Source organism: Symphalangus syndactylus, chromosome 21, assembly GCF_028878055.3.
Source record: "Symphalangus syndactylus isolate Jambi chromosome 21, NHGRI_mSymSyn1-v2.1_pri, whole genome shotgun sequence".
In the NCBI taxonomy this organism is placed as follows: Eukaryota; Metazoa; Chordata; class Mammalia; order Primates; family Hylobatidae; genus Symphalangus; species Symphalangus syndactylus.
Genome location: NC_072443.2, coordinates 60,862,645 through 60,877,560, shown reverse-complemented (window position 1 = coordinate 60,877,560; position 14,916 = coordinate 60,862,645). Strand labels below are relative to the sequence as shown.

Here is a 14,916-nt window from a genome sequence, read left to right as displayed (position 1 = left end):
GAGGGTTTTCAAAATGAGTTGAGGGTGGGGGCATACTGAGAACTTCCACATTCATTTTCCAGTTCTAGTTTGTGTGAGGTCTGCATGACAGCAATCAGCATTTTTCATCTAGCAGGTGGTACCAGTTTATGAAAACAACTCAGGAACATATGTCAAGATGTTATCCTTAGTTTATATCAGGAACCAAACATCTCATGACCCTCACTTACTTGGGTGATTATTGTTATCTTCTTGCTTAGTAAGTTATTCATTCACTTCCTTAATTGCTGGTGGCAGGGCTAGCTAGGTGCCTGGAACTTCCCTTGATGGGGCTCAGAATTTTTCTTTATTTCCATGCTTGGGAACTGGGGAGCCTGGCAGGCCCCAGAGGGGTCCTTGTGTACTCTCAATAGTGCATCACAATATCAAGAATTAAAGACCAGATGTATTAGACTCTTTTCACACTGCTGATAAAGACATACCTGCACTGGGCAATTTACAGAAGAAAGAGCTTTAATGGATTTACACTTCCACGTGGCTGAGGAGGCCTCACAATCATGGCAGAAGGTGAAAGGCAAGGAAGAGCAAGTCACATCTTACAAAGGTGGTGAGAGGTGACAGCGTGCTGACAGCACTGACAGCCCTCACTCGCTCTCGGTGCCTCCTCAGCCTTGGTGCCCACTCTGGCCACACTTGAGGAGCCCTTCAGCCCGCCGCTGCACTGTGGGAGCCCCTTTCTGGGCTGGCCAAGGCCGGAGCCGGCTCCCTCAGCTTGCAGGGAGGTGTGGAGGGAGAGGCACAAGCGGGAACCGGGGCTGCGCAGGGTGCTTGCGGGCCAGCTGGAGTTCCGGGTGGGGGTGGGCGTGGGCTTGGTGGGCCCTGCACTTGGAGCAGCCGGCCGGCCCTGCCGGCCCTGGACAATGAGGGGCTTAGCACCCAGGCCAGCGGCTGCGGAGGGTGTACTGGGTTCCCCAGCAGTGCCGGTCCACCGGCGCTGTGCTCAATTTCTCGCCGGGCCTTAGCTGCCTCCCCATGGGGCACGGCTCGGGACCTGCAGCCAGCCATGCCTGAGCCTTCACCGCTCCGTGGGCTCCTGTGCGGCCGGAGCCTCCCAGACGAGCACCACCCCCTGCTCCACGGCGCCCAGTCCCATTGACCACCCAAGGGCTGAGGAGTGTGGGCGTATGGCGTGGGACTGGCAGGAAGCTCCACCTGCGGCCCCGGTGTGGGATCCACTGGGTGAAGCCAGCTGGGCTCCTGAATCTGGTGGGGACTTGGAGAACCTTTATGTCTAGCTAATGGATTGTAAATACACCTATAGGCACTCTGTATCTAGCTCAAGGTTTATAAACACACCAATCAGCACCCTGTGTCTAGCTCAGGGTTTGTGAATGCACCAGTGGACACTCTGTATCTAGCTACTCTGATGGGGACTTGAAGAACCTTTATGTCTAGCTAGGGGATTGTAAACACACCAATCAGTACCCTGTGTCTAGCTCAGGGTTTGTGAATGCACCAATCAACACTCTGTATCTAGCTACTCTGGTGGGGACTTGGAGAACCTTTGTGTGGACACTCTGTATCTAGCTAATCTAGTGGGGACATGGAGAACCTTTGTGTCTAGCTCAGGGATTGTAAACGCACGAATCAGTGCCGTGTCAAAACAGACTACTCCACTCTCTGTAAAATGGACCAATCAACAGGATGTGGGTGGGGCCAGATAAGAGAATAAAAGCAGGCTGCCGGAGCCAGTTGTGGCAACCTGCTCAGGTCCCCTTCCACGCTGTGGAAGCTTTGTTCTTTCGCTCTTTGCAATAAATCTTGCTGCTGCTCACTCTTTGGGTCCACACTGCCTTTATGAGCTGTAACACTCACAGCGAAGGTCCACAGCTTCACTCCTGAGCCAGCGAGACCATGAACCCCACCAGAAGGAAGAAACTCCGAACACATCCGAACATCAGAAGGAACAAACTCTGGACACGCTGCCTTGAAGAACTGTAATACTCACCGCAAGGGTCCGTGGCTTCGTTCTTGAAGTCAGTGAGACCAAGAACCCACCAATTCTGGATACAGTGGTGGCAGGCAAAGAGAGAGCTTGTGCAGGGGAAGTTCCATTTTTAAAACCATAGATCTCATGAGACTCATTCACTATCACAAGAACAGCGCAGGAAAGAACCACCCCCATAATTCAATCACCTCCCACCAAGTTTCTCCCATAACACATGGAAATTGTGGGGGTTACAATTCAAAATGAGATTTGGGTGGGGATACAGCCAAACCATATCATTCCACCCCTGGGCCCTCCCAAATCTCATGTCCTCACATTCCAGAACCAATCATGCCTTCCCAACAGTTCCCCAAGTTCTCAAATCATTTCAGCATTAACTCAAAAGTCCACAGTCCAGTGTCTCATCTGAGACAAGTCTCTTCTGCTTATGAGCCTGTAAAATAAAATAAAAAAGTTAGTTACTCCTTAGATACAGTGGGGGTACAGGCATTGGGTAAATATAGCCATTACACATGGGAGAAATTGGCCAAAACAAGGGCCTCGTGCAAGTCCAAAATCCAGCAGGGCAGTCAAATCTTAAAGCTCCAAAATGAGCTCATTTTACTCCATGTCTCACATCCAGGTCATGCTGATGCAAAAGGTGGGTTCCCATGGCCTTAGGCAGCTCCAACCCTGTGGCTTTGCAGGGTACAGCCTTCCTCCTGGCTCCTTTCATGGGCTGGCATTGAGGGTCTGTGGCTTTTCCACACATATGGTACAAGTTGTCAGTGGATCTACCATTCTGGGGTCTGAAGGATTGTGGCCCTTTTCTCACAGCCCCACTAGGTGGTGCCTCAGTAGGGACTCTGTTTGGGGGCTCTCACCCCACATTTCCGTTCCGCACTGCTCTAGCAGTTGTTCTCCACGAGAACCCTGCCCGGCAGCAAACTTCTGTCTGGACATCCAGGAGTTTCCATACATCCTCTGAAATCTAGGCAGAGGTTCCCAAACCTCAATTATTGACTTCTGTGCACCCACAGGCTCAATACCCCATGGAAGCTCCCAAGGCTTGGGGCTTGTACCCTCTGAAGCCATGGCCTGAACTGTACCTTGGTCCCTTTTAGTCATGGCTGGAAAAGCTGGGACCACAGCGCACCAATTTCCTAGGCTTCACACAGCACAGGGATCCTGGTCCTGGCCCATGAAACCACTTTTTCCACCTAGGCCTCCATGAAACCACTTTTTCCACCTAGGCCTCCAGTCCTGTGATGGGATGGTCTGCCATGAAGACCTCTGACATGCCCTGGAGACATTTTCCCCATTGTCTCGGGGACTAACTTTTGGCTCCTCATTACTTATGAAAATTTCTTCAGCTGGCTTGGATTTTTCTTCAGAAAATGGGATTTTCTTTTTTATTGCATTGCCAGGCTGCAAATTTTCCATACTTCTGTGCTCTGCTTTCCTTATAAAACTGAATGCCTTTAACAGCACCCAAGTCACATCTTAAATGCTTTGCTGCTTAGAACTTTCTTCTGCCAGATACCCTAAATCATCTCTCTCAAGTTCAAAGTTCCACAAATCTCTAGGGCAGGGGCAAAATGCCACCAGTCTCTTTGCTAAACCATAAGAATCACCCTTGCTCCAGTTCCCAACAAGTTCCTCATCTCCACCTGAGACCTCCTCAGCCTGGATTTCATTGTCCAAATCATTATCAGCATTTTGATCAAAGCCATTCAACAAGTCCTTAGGGAGTTCCAAAGTTTCCCACCTTTTCCTATCTTCTTCTGAGCCCTCCAAACTGTTCCAACCTCTGCCTATTACCCAGTTCTGAAGTCACTTCCACATTTTCGGGTATCTTTTCAGCAGTGCCCCTCTCTACTGGTACCAGTTTACTGTATTAGTTTGTTTTCATGCTACTGATAGAGATATACCTGAGACTTGGCAATTTACAAAAGAAAGAGGTTTATTGGACGTACAGTTCCACATGACTGGGGAGGCCTCACAATCATGGCAGACTGTGAAATGCAAAGAGGAGCAAGTCATGTCTTACATGGATGGCAGCAGGCAAACAGAGAGCTTGTGCAGGGAAACTCCCATTTTTAAAAGCATCAGATCTCATGAGACTCATTCACTATCATGAGATCAGTGCAGGAAAGCCCCCCCCCCCCATAATTCAATCACCTCCCATCAAGTTCCTCCCGTGACACATGGGAATTGTGGGAGTTACAATTCATGATGAGATTTGGGTGGGGACACAATCAAACCATATCACCAGAGAAGTGGTTTTGTAGTCATTATTTCACTTAACAGCACAAAGATTTTCTTCTGCATCCCAGCCTTTTGGAGATCTTAGTTCAGTGGTTCCCAAATTTGTCCACATACTGAGATTACCTGAGAAACTTTGAAACACACTAATGCCTATTTCTTGCCCCTCAGAGATTGTGATTTAATTTATCTGGGGTGTGGTACAGGCTCTGGAATTTTTAGAATATCCCCAAGTAATTCACATGTGCAAACAAATTAGGAATTACTGCTTCAATTCAAAGTTGAGCCTCGGAAACCTTAGGGAAGTTTCCTCCATCTAGGATCCCCTGGGGCTTTGCAGTGAAATACAGTTCTGGATCCTTCCATGGATGCCCAGGGTCTACTGCAGTTAAAAAAATTCTAATAATGCTGGCTGGGCATGGTGGCTCGTGCCTGTAATCCCAGCACTTTGGGAGGCCGAGGCGGGCAGATCACAAGGTCAGGAGATTGAGATCATCCTGGCTAACACGGTGAAAACCCATCTCTACTAAAAAAATACAAAAAAATTAGCCGGGCATGGTGGTGGGTGCCTGTAGTCCTAGCTACTCGGTAGGCTGAGGCAGGAGAATGGTGTGAACCTGGGAGGCAGAGCTTGCAGTGAGCCGAGATCGTGCCACTGCACCCCAGCCTGGGTGACAGAGTGAGACTCTATCTCAAAAAAAAAAAAAAAAAAAAAAAAAATATATATATATATATATATATATATATATATAGAATAATCTTTCTACCTATAATAATTCTTTCTTCCTGGAGTACATTTAAAAAAGGTTGATCTTTATAATTATAAATTTTGAATAAGTAGAATCTGAATTGGCAATTTTTTTTATTGTAATATAGTCCCTAAATTCTGTTCGCTGTCTAGTCATGCTACTTAATGTTCAAAAATAGGGGCTAAGTTTAAAAATGTCTTGAGGTGTTGCAGAATTCCTTACCAAGCACTTTCTAGCTCCTCTACCTCACCCCTCCTCATCAGAACCAAAACCTGTCTCTTTCCTAGTATCAAAAATTCAACATTCCTATGAATTTCTCCTAAAAAGCTTTTTTTTCTATAAATTAGACAGGACAAATGTATTTTAATGAACAAATGGCATTTTAATTAAAAAGTTCTTTTTTTAAATTAGCTCATTCTATTAAGGTTCTAACAAGTAAAAATAATATTGCAGAGAATTATGCAATAAAAGCACCAGCCAGCTTGGTCTATGGAGTAAGCTTTGGAAATATGCAAATGGAATTTCACCAAGAAAAATATCCCTGAAGTGATAAAATTTTCTTTTAGCTAGAGTGTGTCTGCGTGGGGAAAGGAACAGATCTCTTCTCCATAAAAATGGATGCACTGAACAGTGTTTATAACAATTCTATCTCTTTGGTTTTTGTGTTTGGCAGTAAGACAGCAACTAATTTAGTTTTATTTTAAAATTCCAGTGATTATAAGGTCTGCACATTCCTTGCAGAGTAGCTTTGTCTCTCTACTAGAGCCAGACACCATTTTTTCCCCCAACATGTGTGCTAGAAAACTTTAGCTGGTGGTGCTTTTTCTGTTTCTGAGTCAGAAGCAATGGAGTTAAAGCTGATTTTCTGAATTCACTACTTTACCACACCTTTTTCTGAGCATTCTCAGGAGACAAATACAAAAACTTCCATTTCTTTCTAGAGTTGCCTACTATCTGTGTAAGAACTTGAATTATTGGTGAATTTTTCTGACACACTCAGAAGGTTTGCATGTACCAAATGCAGAAATAAGAGAAAACGTATTAGATAGAATGCTTGACTGCAATTAGTAGATGGCCATGGGGAATTGGTTAGCCATTAAAGACAGTTTATCATTTCATGCTCAAAATTCCAGGGTAGAGTTTTATTAGTGTTAGTTAATTTGGTGACATAATTTTGCCTTCAAAGATGTAAATTCTTTTTAATCTGTCTGTCTTCTTTATTTTTATTTATTTATTTATTTTTTGCCATCCTCAGCATATGAGCTTTGTGTCTTAGGCTTGCCTTTTTTTTTTTTTTTTTTTTTTGAGACGGAGTCTTGCTATGTTGCCCAGGCTGGAGTGCAGAGACGCAATAACGGCTCACTGCAACCTCCACCTCCTGGGCTCAAGCAATTCTCCTGCCTCAGCCTCCTGACTAGCTGAGATTACAGGTGCCCACCACCATACCTGGGTAATTTTTGTAGTTTTAGTAGAGACGGGGTTTCACCATGTTGGCCAGGCTGGTCTTGAATTCCTGACCTTGTGATCCACCTGCTTCAGCCTCCCAAAGTGTTGGGATTACAGGCGTGAGCCACCATGTCCAGCTGGTTTGTCTTTTTCTTGTTGAAAAATGGCTACTATAGCTCTAACCATCATGTATGCACAAATCAAAGTTCAAAGGCTGAAGGCAGTGTGGAAGTGAGAAGTACAAAATAGAGTCACGTGTCAAAACGCCAACCAAAATAGAGTTAGTGAGGGCCATAACAAAGAAGCTGACATACTTGCATCCTTGAATGTCTTGCTCATAGCTTGCAAGCAGCAAGAAGAGCTTCTCACAGGAATTTTCTCTGGCCTGCAGTATTTCAGATAAGAACCTCAGATCAGGACAGTTGCCTACAAATGACTATCTCCCCCAGTGAACGAATGACAACTCCTGCAGTGAGTTTCTGAGACCAGTGAGCTTTCTTTCAAAGCGATTTGTGTGGGTGTCTTTCCTTTGTCTTAATTTTCCTTGGGTGTGCTGCACACCCCGGGTTACAACCCTTTGCTCTTCCCAAATGAAATCTTTTGTTCCAGACAGCCTGTCTGTCTGAGTTTCTTTTTTTAAGTTAACAATAGCATATTTGTTCTTTGTTCCTCTTGTATAAGAATGAAAAACACTTTCCTAGGACTCTACAACAAGCTTATTTTTGCTTTCTTTGACCAGAACAGCATAATTTGCTCTTTCCCTAAACTATTGATCCATTTATCTATGCAATCTATTTGCCATGTAGAGTGTCAATTTTTGCTATGAGATGGAGGTGTAAAGTTCTGTTCTCTTGCCAAAAGCTAGGATCTCAGCCCTTCCCCAGGAGCTACCTACTAAGACCAGGTACCTGAAAACCATAAACCTTGGATGTCCAGGAGGAAAATGCATCTTTATGGAGAAATGTAAACTTGCATCTTCTAATGAAGAAGATGATAAACACATCAGTCTTTTTCTTAATCTTTCTGCACCTTACATCTGGCTTTCCAGCAAACTGAAACACAGTTTTGTTGCAGAGTTCAGGAGAAACTTGAAATTTACATTCCTGTTAGCCTTCTTGCAAAGTAAATTGACATTAGACTTGATTTTTCATAGCATTAAATAATTATCTTCCTTTAAAATAGATATCCATGGGCATTTTCAGCTGATTGTTTCTTATGAAACAAGGCAGCATATCTGTGTGGATGGGTATAGATATATACAAATGATATACATCACATTAACAAAATTATCATTTACTAGAGCATTTAAAGGTTAATCAGTACCTTCATGGGACACAGATTATATTTTCAATAATGATTTTTGTTAGCAAAAGGAGTAAATTAGACTTCTGTCCATCTGGAGCAGGAGGAATCTTTGTTGGTTTAACATATACAAATAAATTGAGTTGAAACCTGCTGTAAACGAAAATTGAAAACAAATTAAGTGATCAATGTGATGTTCGTGGTTACAGCTCTTGTATATATTTGGATAAGTTGAGAAAAAAAAGCTGTGCAGCATTGCCAGGTATTTCGTTTTATTCCAAGGGGAAAAATAATGAGTTGGCAGCATTTGAAACTGGCTGTAAAGTATTACATATGATGATAATTTGTTTATATATTTGTATGAGCCCTACATTTATTCCTATAAAGTTTAATTTTGTGGCACATGAGTAGCCACTAATGTTGAAATCAAGCAAATGTATTTATCTTTGTTGTTGTTGTTGTTCATCTTTCCTGGTAGCCATGAGTAGGACCTTTTATTCTGATGTTTGAAAACACTTGTATTAATACCAGCAATTTTTTTAGGTTCCAACTCTTGAAATTTGACATTTGTAAAGTTAATGCATATCTTTCTCTCTTGTTATAAGTTATTTCCCTAATTTTATGACTCTGGGATGGCTTCCAGTGACTTATTGTCTCAAAAATGATGATACTGAGAAAGAGAAGATTGTGCTTTATAGTTAGTGATTTATTAGTGCTGACTTGGGCTTTGTGCTTAGGCAAGTAAGAGTCATCTGAAGATGCTTGGGTCTCTGGTTAAAGTTTAAATTCAACCATTGAAAGGTTATGCTATTTTACTAAGTTTAACTCCTGAGCCATTTATTTTTCCAAGTTAGCTACATTCAATTCAGAATTTGAATGTAGTTCACATTCAAGCGTTGATAAAAGAATCACTCTCTGCTATGCATTTCATTCATTACATTAACACAACACTGAAATTCCAATATGCAATATATTATTTTTCTTTTGCCTTTATCTCTTAAAATTATGCACTTAAAAACATGTCTCAGGCTTTCCAGTATCTTTCTAATCTATTGTTTAGTTCACTTGTATTAAAAATTCAATTAACTACTTATGGAGAAATCAGCCATAATTGTTAATTGAAATTATTCTGTATAATAACTTGCAGAGGTAGTACATCTTTTGTGACTTGTGGATACTAAAACTATTTCATGCATATATTGCTCAGGCCTCTTGGTTGCAAGTAATAATAATAAACTTTAAAGTATTTTTAACATAGATAAATTTACGGCTTACATAATGTCATAGTCTAGGAAAATTCTTGCTTCAGGGATAGCTATATCCAGGAACTCAAACAAGCTGACCAGTGATCTTTGTCTTTCCACTCAGCTTCCCTCTATGTTGGCTTCTTTGTCTAATAAACTCCTTCTTTTAGCCATCAGCACTAGCCACCTTTTATCCTGGAAACTCTTGAGTCCAGTGAAAACAAATATTTTTATCCTATGTGACCTCAGAAAAAGTCATGAAATTAAATTCTATGACCTGGGACATAATGATGCCATCTCTGACCCAATCTCTATGGCTAGGAGGTTGGAATGTTATCAATAGTTGACTAACGTGGTTCCTGAACAATCCTCAGCAGCATCACCTGGGATCTTGTTAAAAATGCATATTCTCAGGCCACATCTCAGATCCAGTGAATCGGAAAATCTTGCAAACTCTATTGTAACAAGTCCATATGGTTGTGATGCACTCTCAATTTTGAGGACCACTACAATATACTAATTGGTTAGGCCTGGGTCATGTGCACAACCCAAGAGATTCAGCGTAAGTTCAACCGCACAGAAAGCATATAGAAAAGAAATCTGAGGAACGAAAGAGCAGATGCTGTGCTGGCAAAGAGGAGAGATGCCTAGTCTAATGAGATTTCCACCCAATAGTAAAGTTTCCCGTTGTTTCTAATGCCATTATCTCTCAGAACACTGCTGGGTATGTTCCCCTCCAGAAAACCAATGTTTCAATTAAGCAAATACATTCTCCTCTAGGATAGTCTAAATGTCATCTGCAAATGGGGGATGGCCAAAAGGTTTCCAGACTATATTATTTTCTTATCAAATACTTCCTGAATTCATAGGAAATAGTCTAATACAATTAAATCCTTCATTAGTAAGCCCCACTTCTCCCCTGTGATAATAGATTCGCATTGCTGCAAAAGTTCTCAGTGAAAATGACAGTAATGCTTAGAGAATTTTAGGGAAGGTGGCCAGCACTGCAGTATTATCCGAAATAATTTTAGAACATTTTTAAAAAATAAAACACCTAACAAAGGAGATAAGTGTAGCTTTTCATACTGTCCTAGTTTTTTGTTTGTTATTGTTTTTTACTTGATTTGGGACATTTACACTTATTACCCAGGGGGGAAGACAGTAGAGTGCATGCCAGTTTTTCTCAAGTTATCTGCTCACAAGAATCCTTTGGGCACTTGTTATAAATACAGCCCCTAAGGTTCTTTTTCAGGATATTCATATTTGGAATGTCAGGAATGGGAAGAGGGAATTTGTATTGCCTCAGAGAATTCTTGAGATCTGGCATGTTGAGAACACTCTAATGGTGAAGAGTGAGAATGCTGGAATCCTATGGTATGGGCTCAAATCATACTTGTAACTCTTGCAAGCTGAGGGTAAGCTATTCAACCTCATGCCTCATATGTCACTTGCCATGAGTACTGTTTGTTGCTGGTGTTCTTTTTCTATTCTCTTGAAGAATCTGCCTGATTCACCTTCTTATTTCTTATGTTACAGATAGAAGACATGCAGTGGGGTAAAGGAATCCGAGAGATACCCCCCTCAGTGTGCACACTACCATGTAAGCCAGGACAGAGAAAGAAGACACAGAAAGGAACTCCTTGCTGTTGGACCTGTGAGCCTTGCGATGGTTACCAGTACCAGTTTGATGAGATGACATGCCAGCATTGCCCCTATGACCAGAGGCCCAATGAAAATCGAACCGGATGCCAGGATATTCCCATCATCAAACTGGAGTGGCACTCCCCCTGGGCTGTGATTCCTGTCTTCCTGGCAATGTTGGGGATCATTGCCACCATCTTTGTCATGGCCACTTTCATCCGCTACAATGACACGCCTATTGTCAGGGCATCTGGGCGGGAACTCAGCTATGTTCTTTTGACGGGCATCTTTCTTTGCTACATCATCACTTTCCTGATGATTGCCAAACCAGATGTGGCAGTGTGTTCTTTCCGGCGTGTTTTCTTGGGCTTGGGTATGTGCATCAGTTATGCAGCCCTCTTGACGAAAACAAATCGGATTTATCGCATATTTGAGCAGGGCAAGAAATCAGTAACAGCTCCCAGACTCATAAGCCCAACATCACAACTGGCGATCACTTCCAGTTTAATATCAGTTCAGCTTCTAGGGGTTTTCATTTGGTTTGGTGTTGATCCACCCAACATCATCATAGACTATGATGAACATAAGACAATGAACCCTGAGCAAGCCAGAGGAGTTCTCAAGTGTGACATTACAGATCTCCAAATCATTTGCTCCTTGGGATATAGCATTCTTCTCATGGTCACATGTACTGTGTATGCCATCAAGACTCGGGGTGTACCAGAGAATTTTAATGAAGCCAAGCCCATTGGATTCACTATGTACACAACATGTATAGTATGGCTTGCCTTCATTCCAATTTTTTTTGGCACCGCTCAATCAGCGGAAAAGGTAAGTGAAAATGCACATCATAATATGTTTTTTAAAAATGTGTTGATTTTTGTAAGTACTGAAACCAAATTAATTGTATAAAGTAAGAAGTTTTGTATATGCAGAATGGTATTCCCAAGAGTAGAGAACTAATTCAAGGTCTAGTAGGCTTCAATGCTACAAGAGTCTAAAACTGAGCCACGTTCATTATACTGGAAATCAACCAGATGTAGCCTTTTCAAATTAATTAAATTATGGAATTGTTAAATGTAATGAGAGATTATCTAGTATAAAATTATCTATCTAAAATAACCCTTCATATTCATTTATTCCCCACCTTCTCCACTTACCCACGTATTTTTTGGGGATAGGAAAAGAGGAGCATAGTACCTTCTCCTCCAGGTGGGAGTGTGTGATGGTTATTACTATCACCAGGGCAAATGCTCTCTCTCTCTTCTTAGTGGCTACCTAGGCTATTGCTGTCCATTGCATCTAGTACTCAAGCTTTACAACAGAGTAGAGTTGCCCAGTTGTATATGCACAATATATACCCAGGTGGGTGAATACAGGAAAGATTTGGTTGGCATTTCACCATAGGCTCCCTACAACTAGATGGACATTAATCACATCCAGCAATTCATAGTGAGATCAGAGATGCAACTTTCTAAAAGAGGAAGAGTCAATATTTGGTGCAGAGCTAGTGTCAATCAAGCTGTGAAACTTTGAGGCCAATATATTTGCTAGTTCACATGCATCTTCCAGGTAGTTATAAGTCTTGTGAATCTTTGATTTAGACAATTCTATGGTGTTGATTCTAGACATGATTCTTACACATCTGACTCCTATACTCACCCACGTGGCTATAGTTTCATGTAATATCAACCCTAATATATCGATACTGATAAGATATGCTGTCTTTCACTGTATGTAGGCCGCTCTGGCAGGTTAGTACAACTGTGATCTAGAGTTCTAACTGACATACTCTGCACAAGAGGGCCCAGGGATAGCTTGATTAGATATCAGGACATTGGGGGTCTAGTCTGATTCCATGTTACTTTGGACAAATCTCTGAAACATTTAGGGACTTAAATGGAAAAAAACAGGGATTGATTTAGAATGTCTAAAAATTTACAACAGTCTATGTATCCAGGAATTAGGTTACTCCAGTTTTTCTTTGTTACCTCTGTTCTCCATATAATCATACAAAGGATTAATGGCATCTAGTTTTCCAGCTGAAAAGATGTATTTTACCTAAATTGTATAATTCAGAGGGGCTATAATTTTGAACTGTTTTTAAAAAAGTAAATATTTCATGAAACCACACAGAATTCTAAAACCAAAGAGAATGAATGGTTCCAGATTATGGTTTTAGTCATAAAGTATTTTAGAGAAAGTTCTTCTAAAATATACGCTCAATAAGCATAGCATGTTTCAATTTCATAATGTATGTTTACTGTCTGTGAAACCAACTTGAATATCAATTTATTTCTTCCGTGTATTCCTGGGCCAAGGGAATAGTAAAATATGAGTTAGAGTGGTAAAATACAATAGAGAGAAGGAAAAAAAATCCCCAAATATATGCTGGTAAGTTGATAACTATTGAACTTTTTATACGGAATGATGAGTATCATAAAAGCCTATGGAGATAATAGTTATTTTGTTATTAAAACAACTCAATACCTCATGCAACAGGTTAAAGACATTAAAACCTTTCCTGTAAGTTTATTCTTGAGGAACATAAAAAGGAAAAATAATTATAGTGGTTTTATAGATGAGTCTGATTGTAATGCCTATTTGACAACATATGTCTCTACCATTTCATTTTTCATTTCTAGTCATGATTATGGATCTTTTCAATAAGGTCACAGATATAATTTATGCATTCATTTAAAAACCCGAAATTGAAACAAGGTTTCAGGAATTGAATTCTAGTTGTTCTAGAGAACAATGTGTTGGTAGAATTGGAGTGTGGGGAAATTTAAGCTTTCAAGCAGTGTGCTTTTTATACCAGAGTTTTAGAAGGCACATAATTTTCTTTGTGTATTCTCAATAGGTTATGAAGTTTTACATGGTTGATTGACACAATTAAAGGCACAGAATTGCCAAATGGGAACAGTAAATTATTACATGAAAATGCACATCCACTTATAGGCATATGGCTAGAGAAGCATGAACAACCAATCAGAAAATACCAGCGTGTGTACATGAAACTATAGCATTTAAAGTGTGGAAACTGGCAAATTATCAAATGTAATGAAGAGGTCACATCAGAAGGGATTTTTGCCAAGCCAGCAACCTAGAGAATCACAACTTTTTCATTTTTGTTTAGATCTAACAGTTTAAGTGTTTTAAATCAAAGAATTATAACAGGAAAAATAAGATTAGGCAGTGAGTTCACTAATAACAATTTACTGTTTCAAGAAATTGAATTTATATTGAGTATGCTAGGAATATCTGTAAAAATTTCTGTCAAATGTATTAGCACAACATAAAGAGCAAGCAGTGTTCTTTTCTTTATTTTTTTTTTGCAAAATATTAACCCCCATGAAGTTTATTTTTGCTTTTGTTAAGGAGGATATGGGAGACCACTGCTGTCTTGTTTTATCATTGTTAATCCCATGACTTCTAGAATGAGCATCTTGCCACGTGATCAGGGATGGAAGCGGTGAACTTTAACCATAAGAGAATGATTCCAGCTTCAGGAATTATATTTAGGTGATGTAATGATGCAAGAATACACTAAAACTGGTACATCAATAGCACAGTAGAAGCTGGCTGGCCCAGTATGATGTGATAATATCCCATTATTTTGTTCTGGCACTATCTGCTGAAGACTAGAATGTTTTCTATAAAAAGCAAAAGCTTGCCTTGTGGTTGTATCTATACAGAGAGTTGCACATCTAGGAAAAGAAGTATGCTTCAGGTAGGGAACATACAGGCTACCCAGTCAAAATCTGAAGAATTCTATAGGTGATATGTTCATCTAGAGCTTTGTAGCCAGTTATTGCCTGAAGAGCTTTCTAGGTAAGTTAATATATCCTTATACACAGGCAGGGAGACATGCTTTGTGCAATGTGACTCTACAAAGGGAAAATGATCTTGATACACAAGGAATGGGATCATAGGTTCTCAAAGGTCTTCTTTTGTGTATAAGTGTGTTTCTTTAGATAGGAGGACTGTGAGAAGAGGAAAAAGAAAAAGATTGAGGCAATTGAAGGGCAGAGAAAATTGCTAAAAAGGAAAGTGGCTTGAAGAAAGAATTGTGTCCTCTAAAATGTCACCCACAGGCCACTTTTCTGTGCATATTATAACAGAACCAGGGTATATTACAAAACTTAAGTAATTTGATTTCCACTGGAGCCTTCGGTCACTAAATGACTGAATTGGGGCAACTCTTGGCAAACTTGGAGCCAGTTCATGGTTCTTACCTCAGTGGTTCTTCAAACTGTGTTCATGATCATCTCCTGAAGAATTTAACAAATTATTGCATGTC

At 40.8% G+C, this 14,916-nt stretch overlaps 1 protein-coding gene across 6 annotated transcripts in view; it reads left to right on the top strand.

Moving 5' to 3' along the window:
- The window catches only part of GRM7 (glutamate metabotropic receptor 7), an 879,282-nt gene that overhangs the window by 704,306 nt on the left and 160,060 nt on the right, over positions 1–14,916 (top strand). For all 6 annotated transcript variants that reach the window (XM_055260434.2, XM_055260432.2, XM_063630706.1 and 3 more), the window contains exon 8: positions 10,509–11,444. In XM_055260434.2, the coding sequence (XP_055116409.1) occupies positions 10,509–11,444 (936 nt within the window). The remainder of the gene's footprint in view (positions 1–10,508; positions 11,445–14,916) is intronic.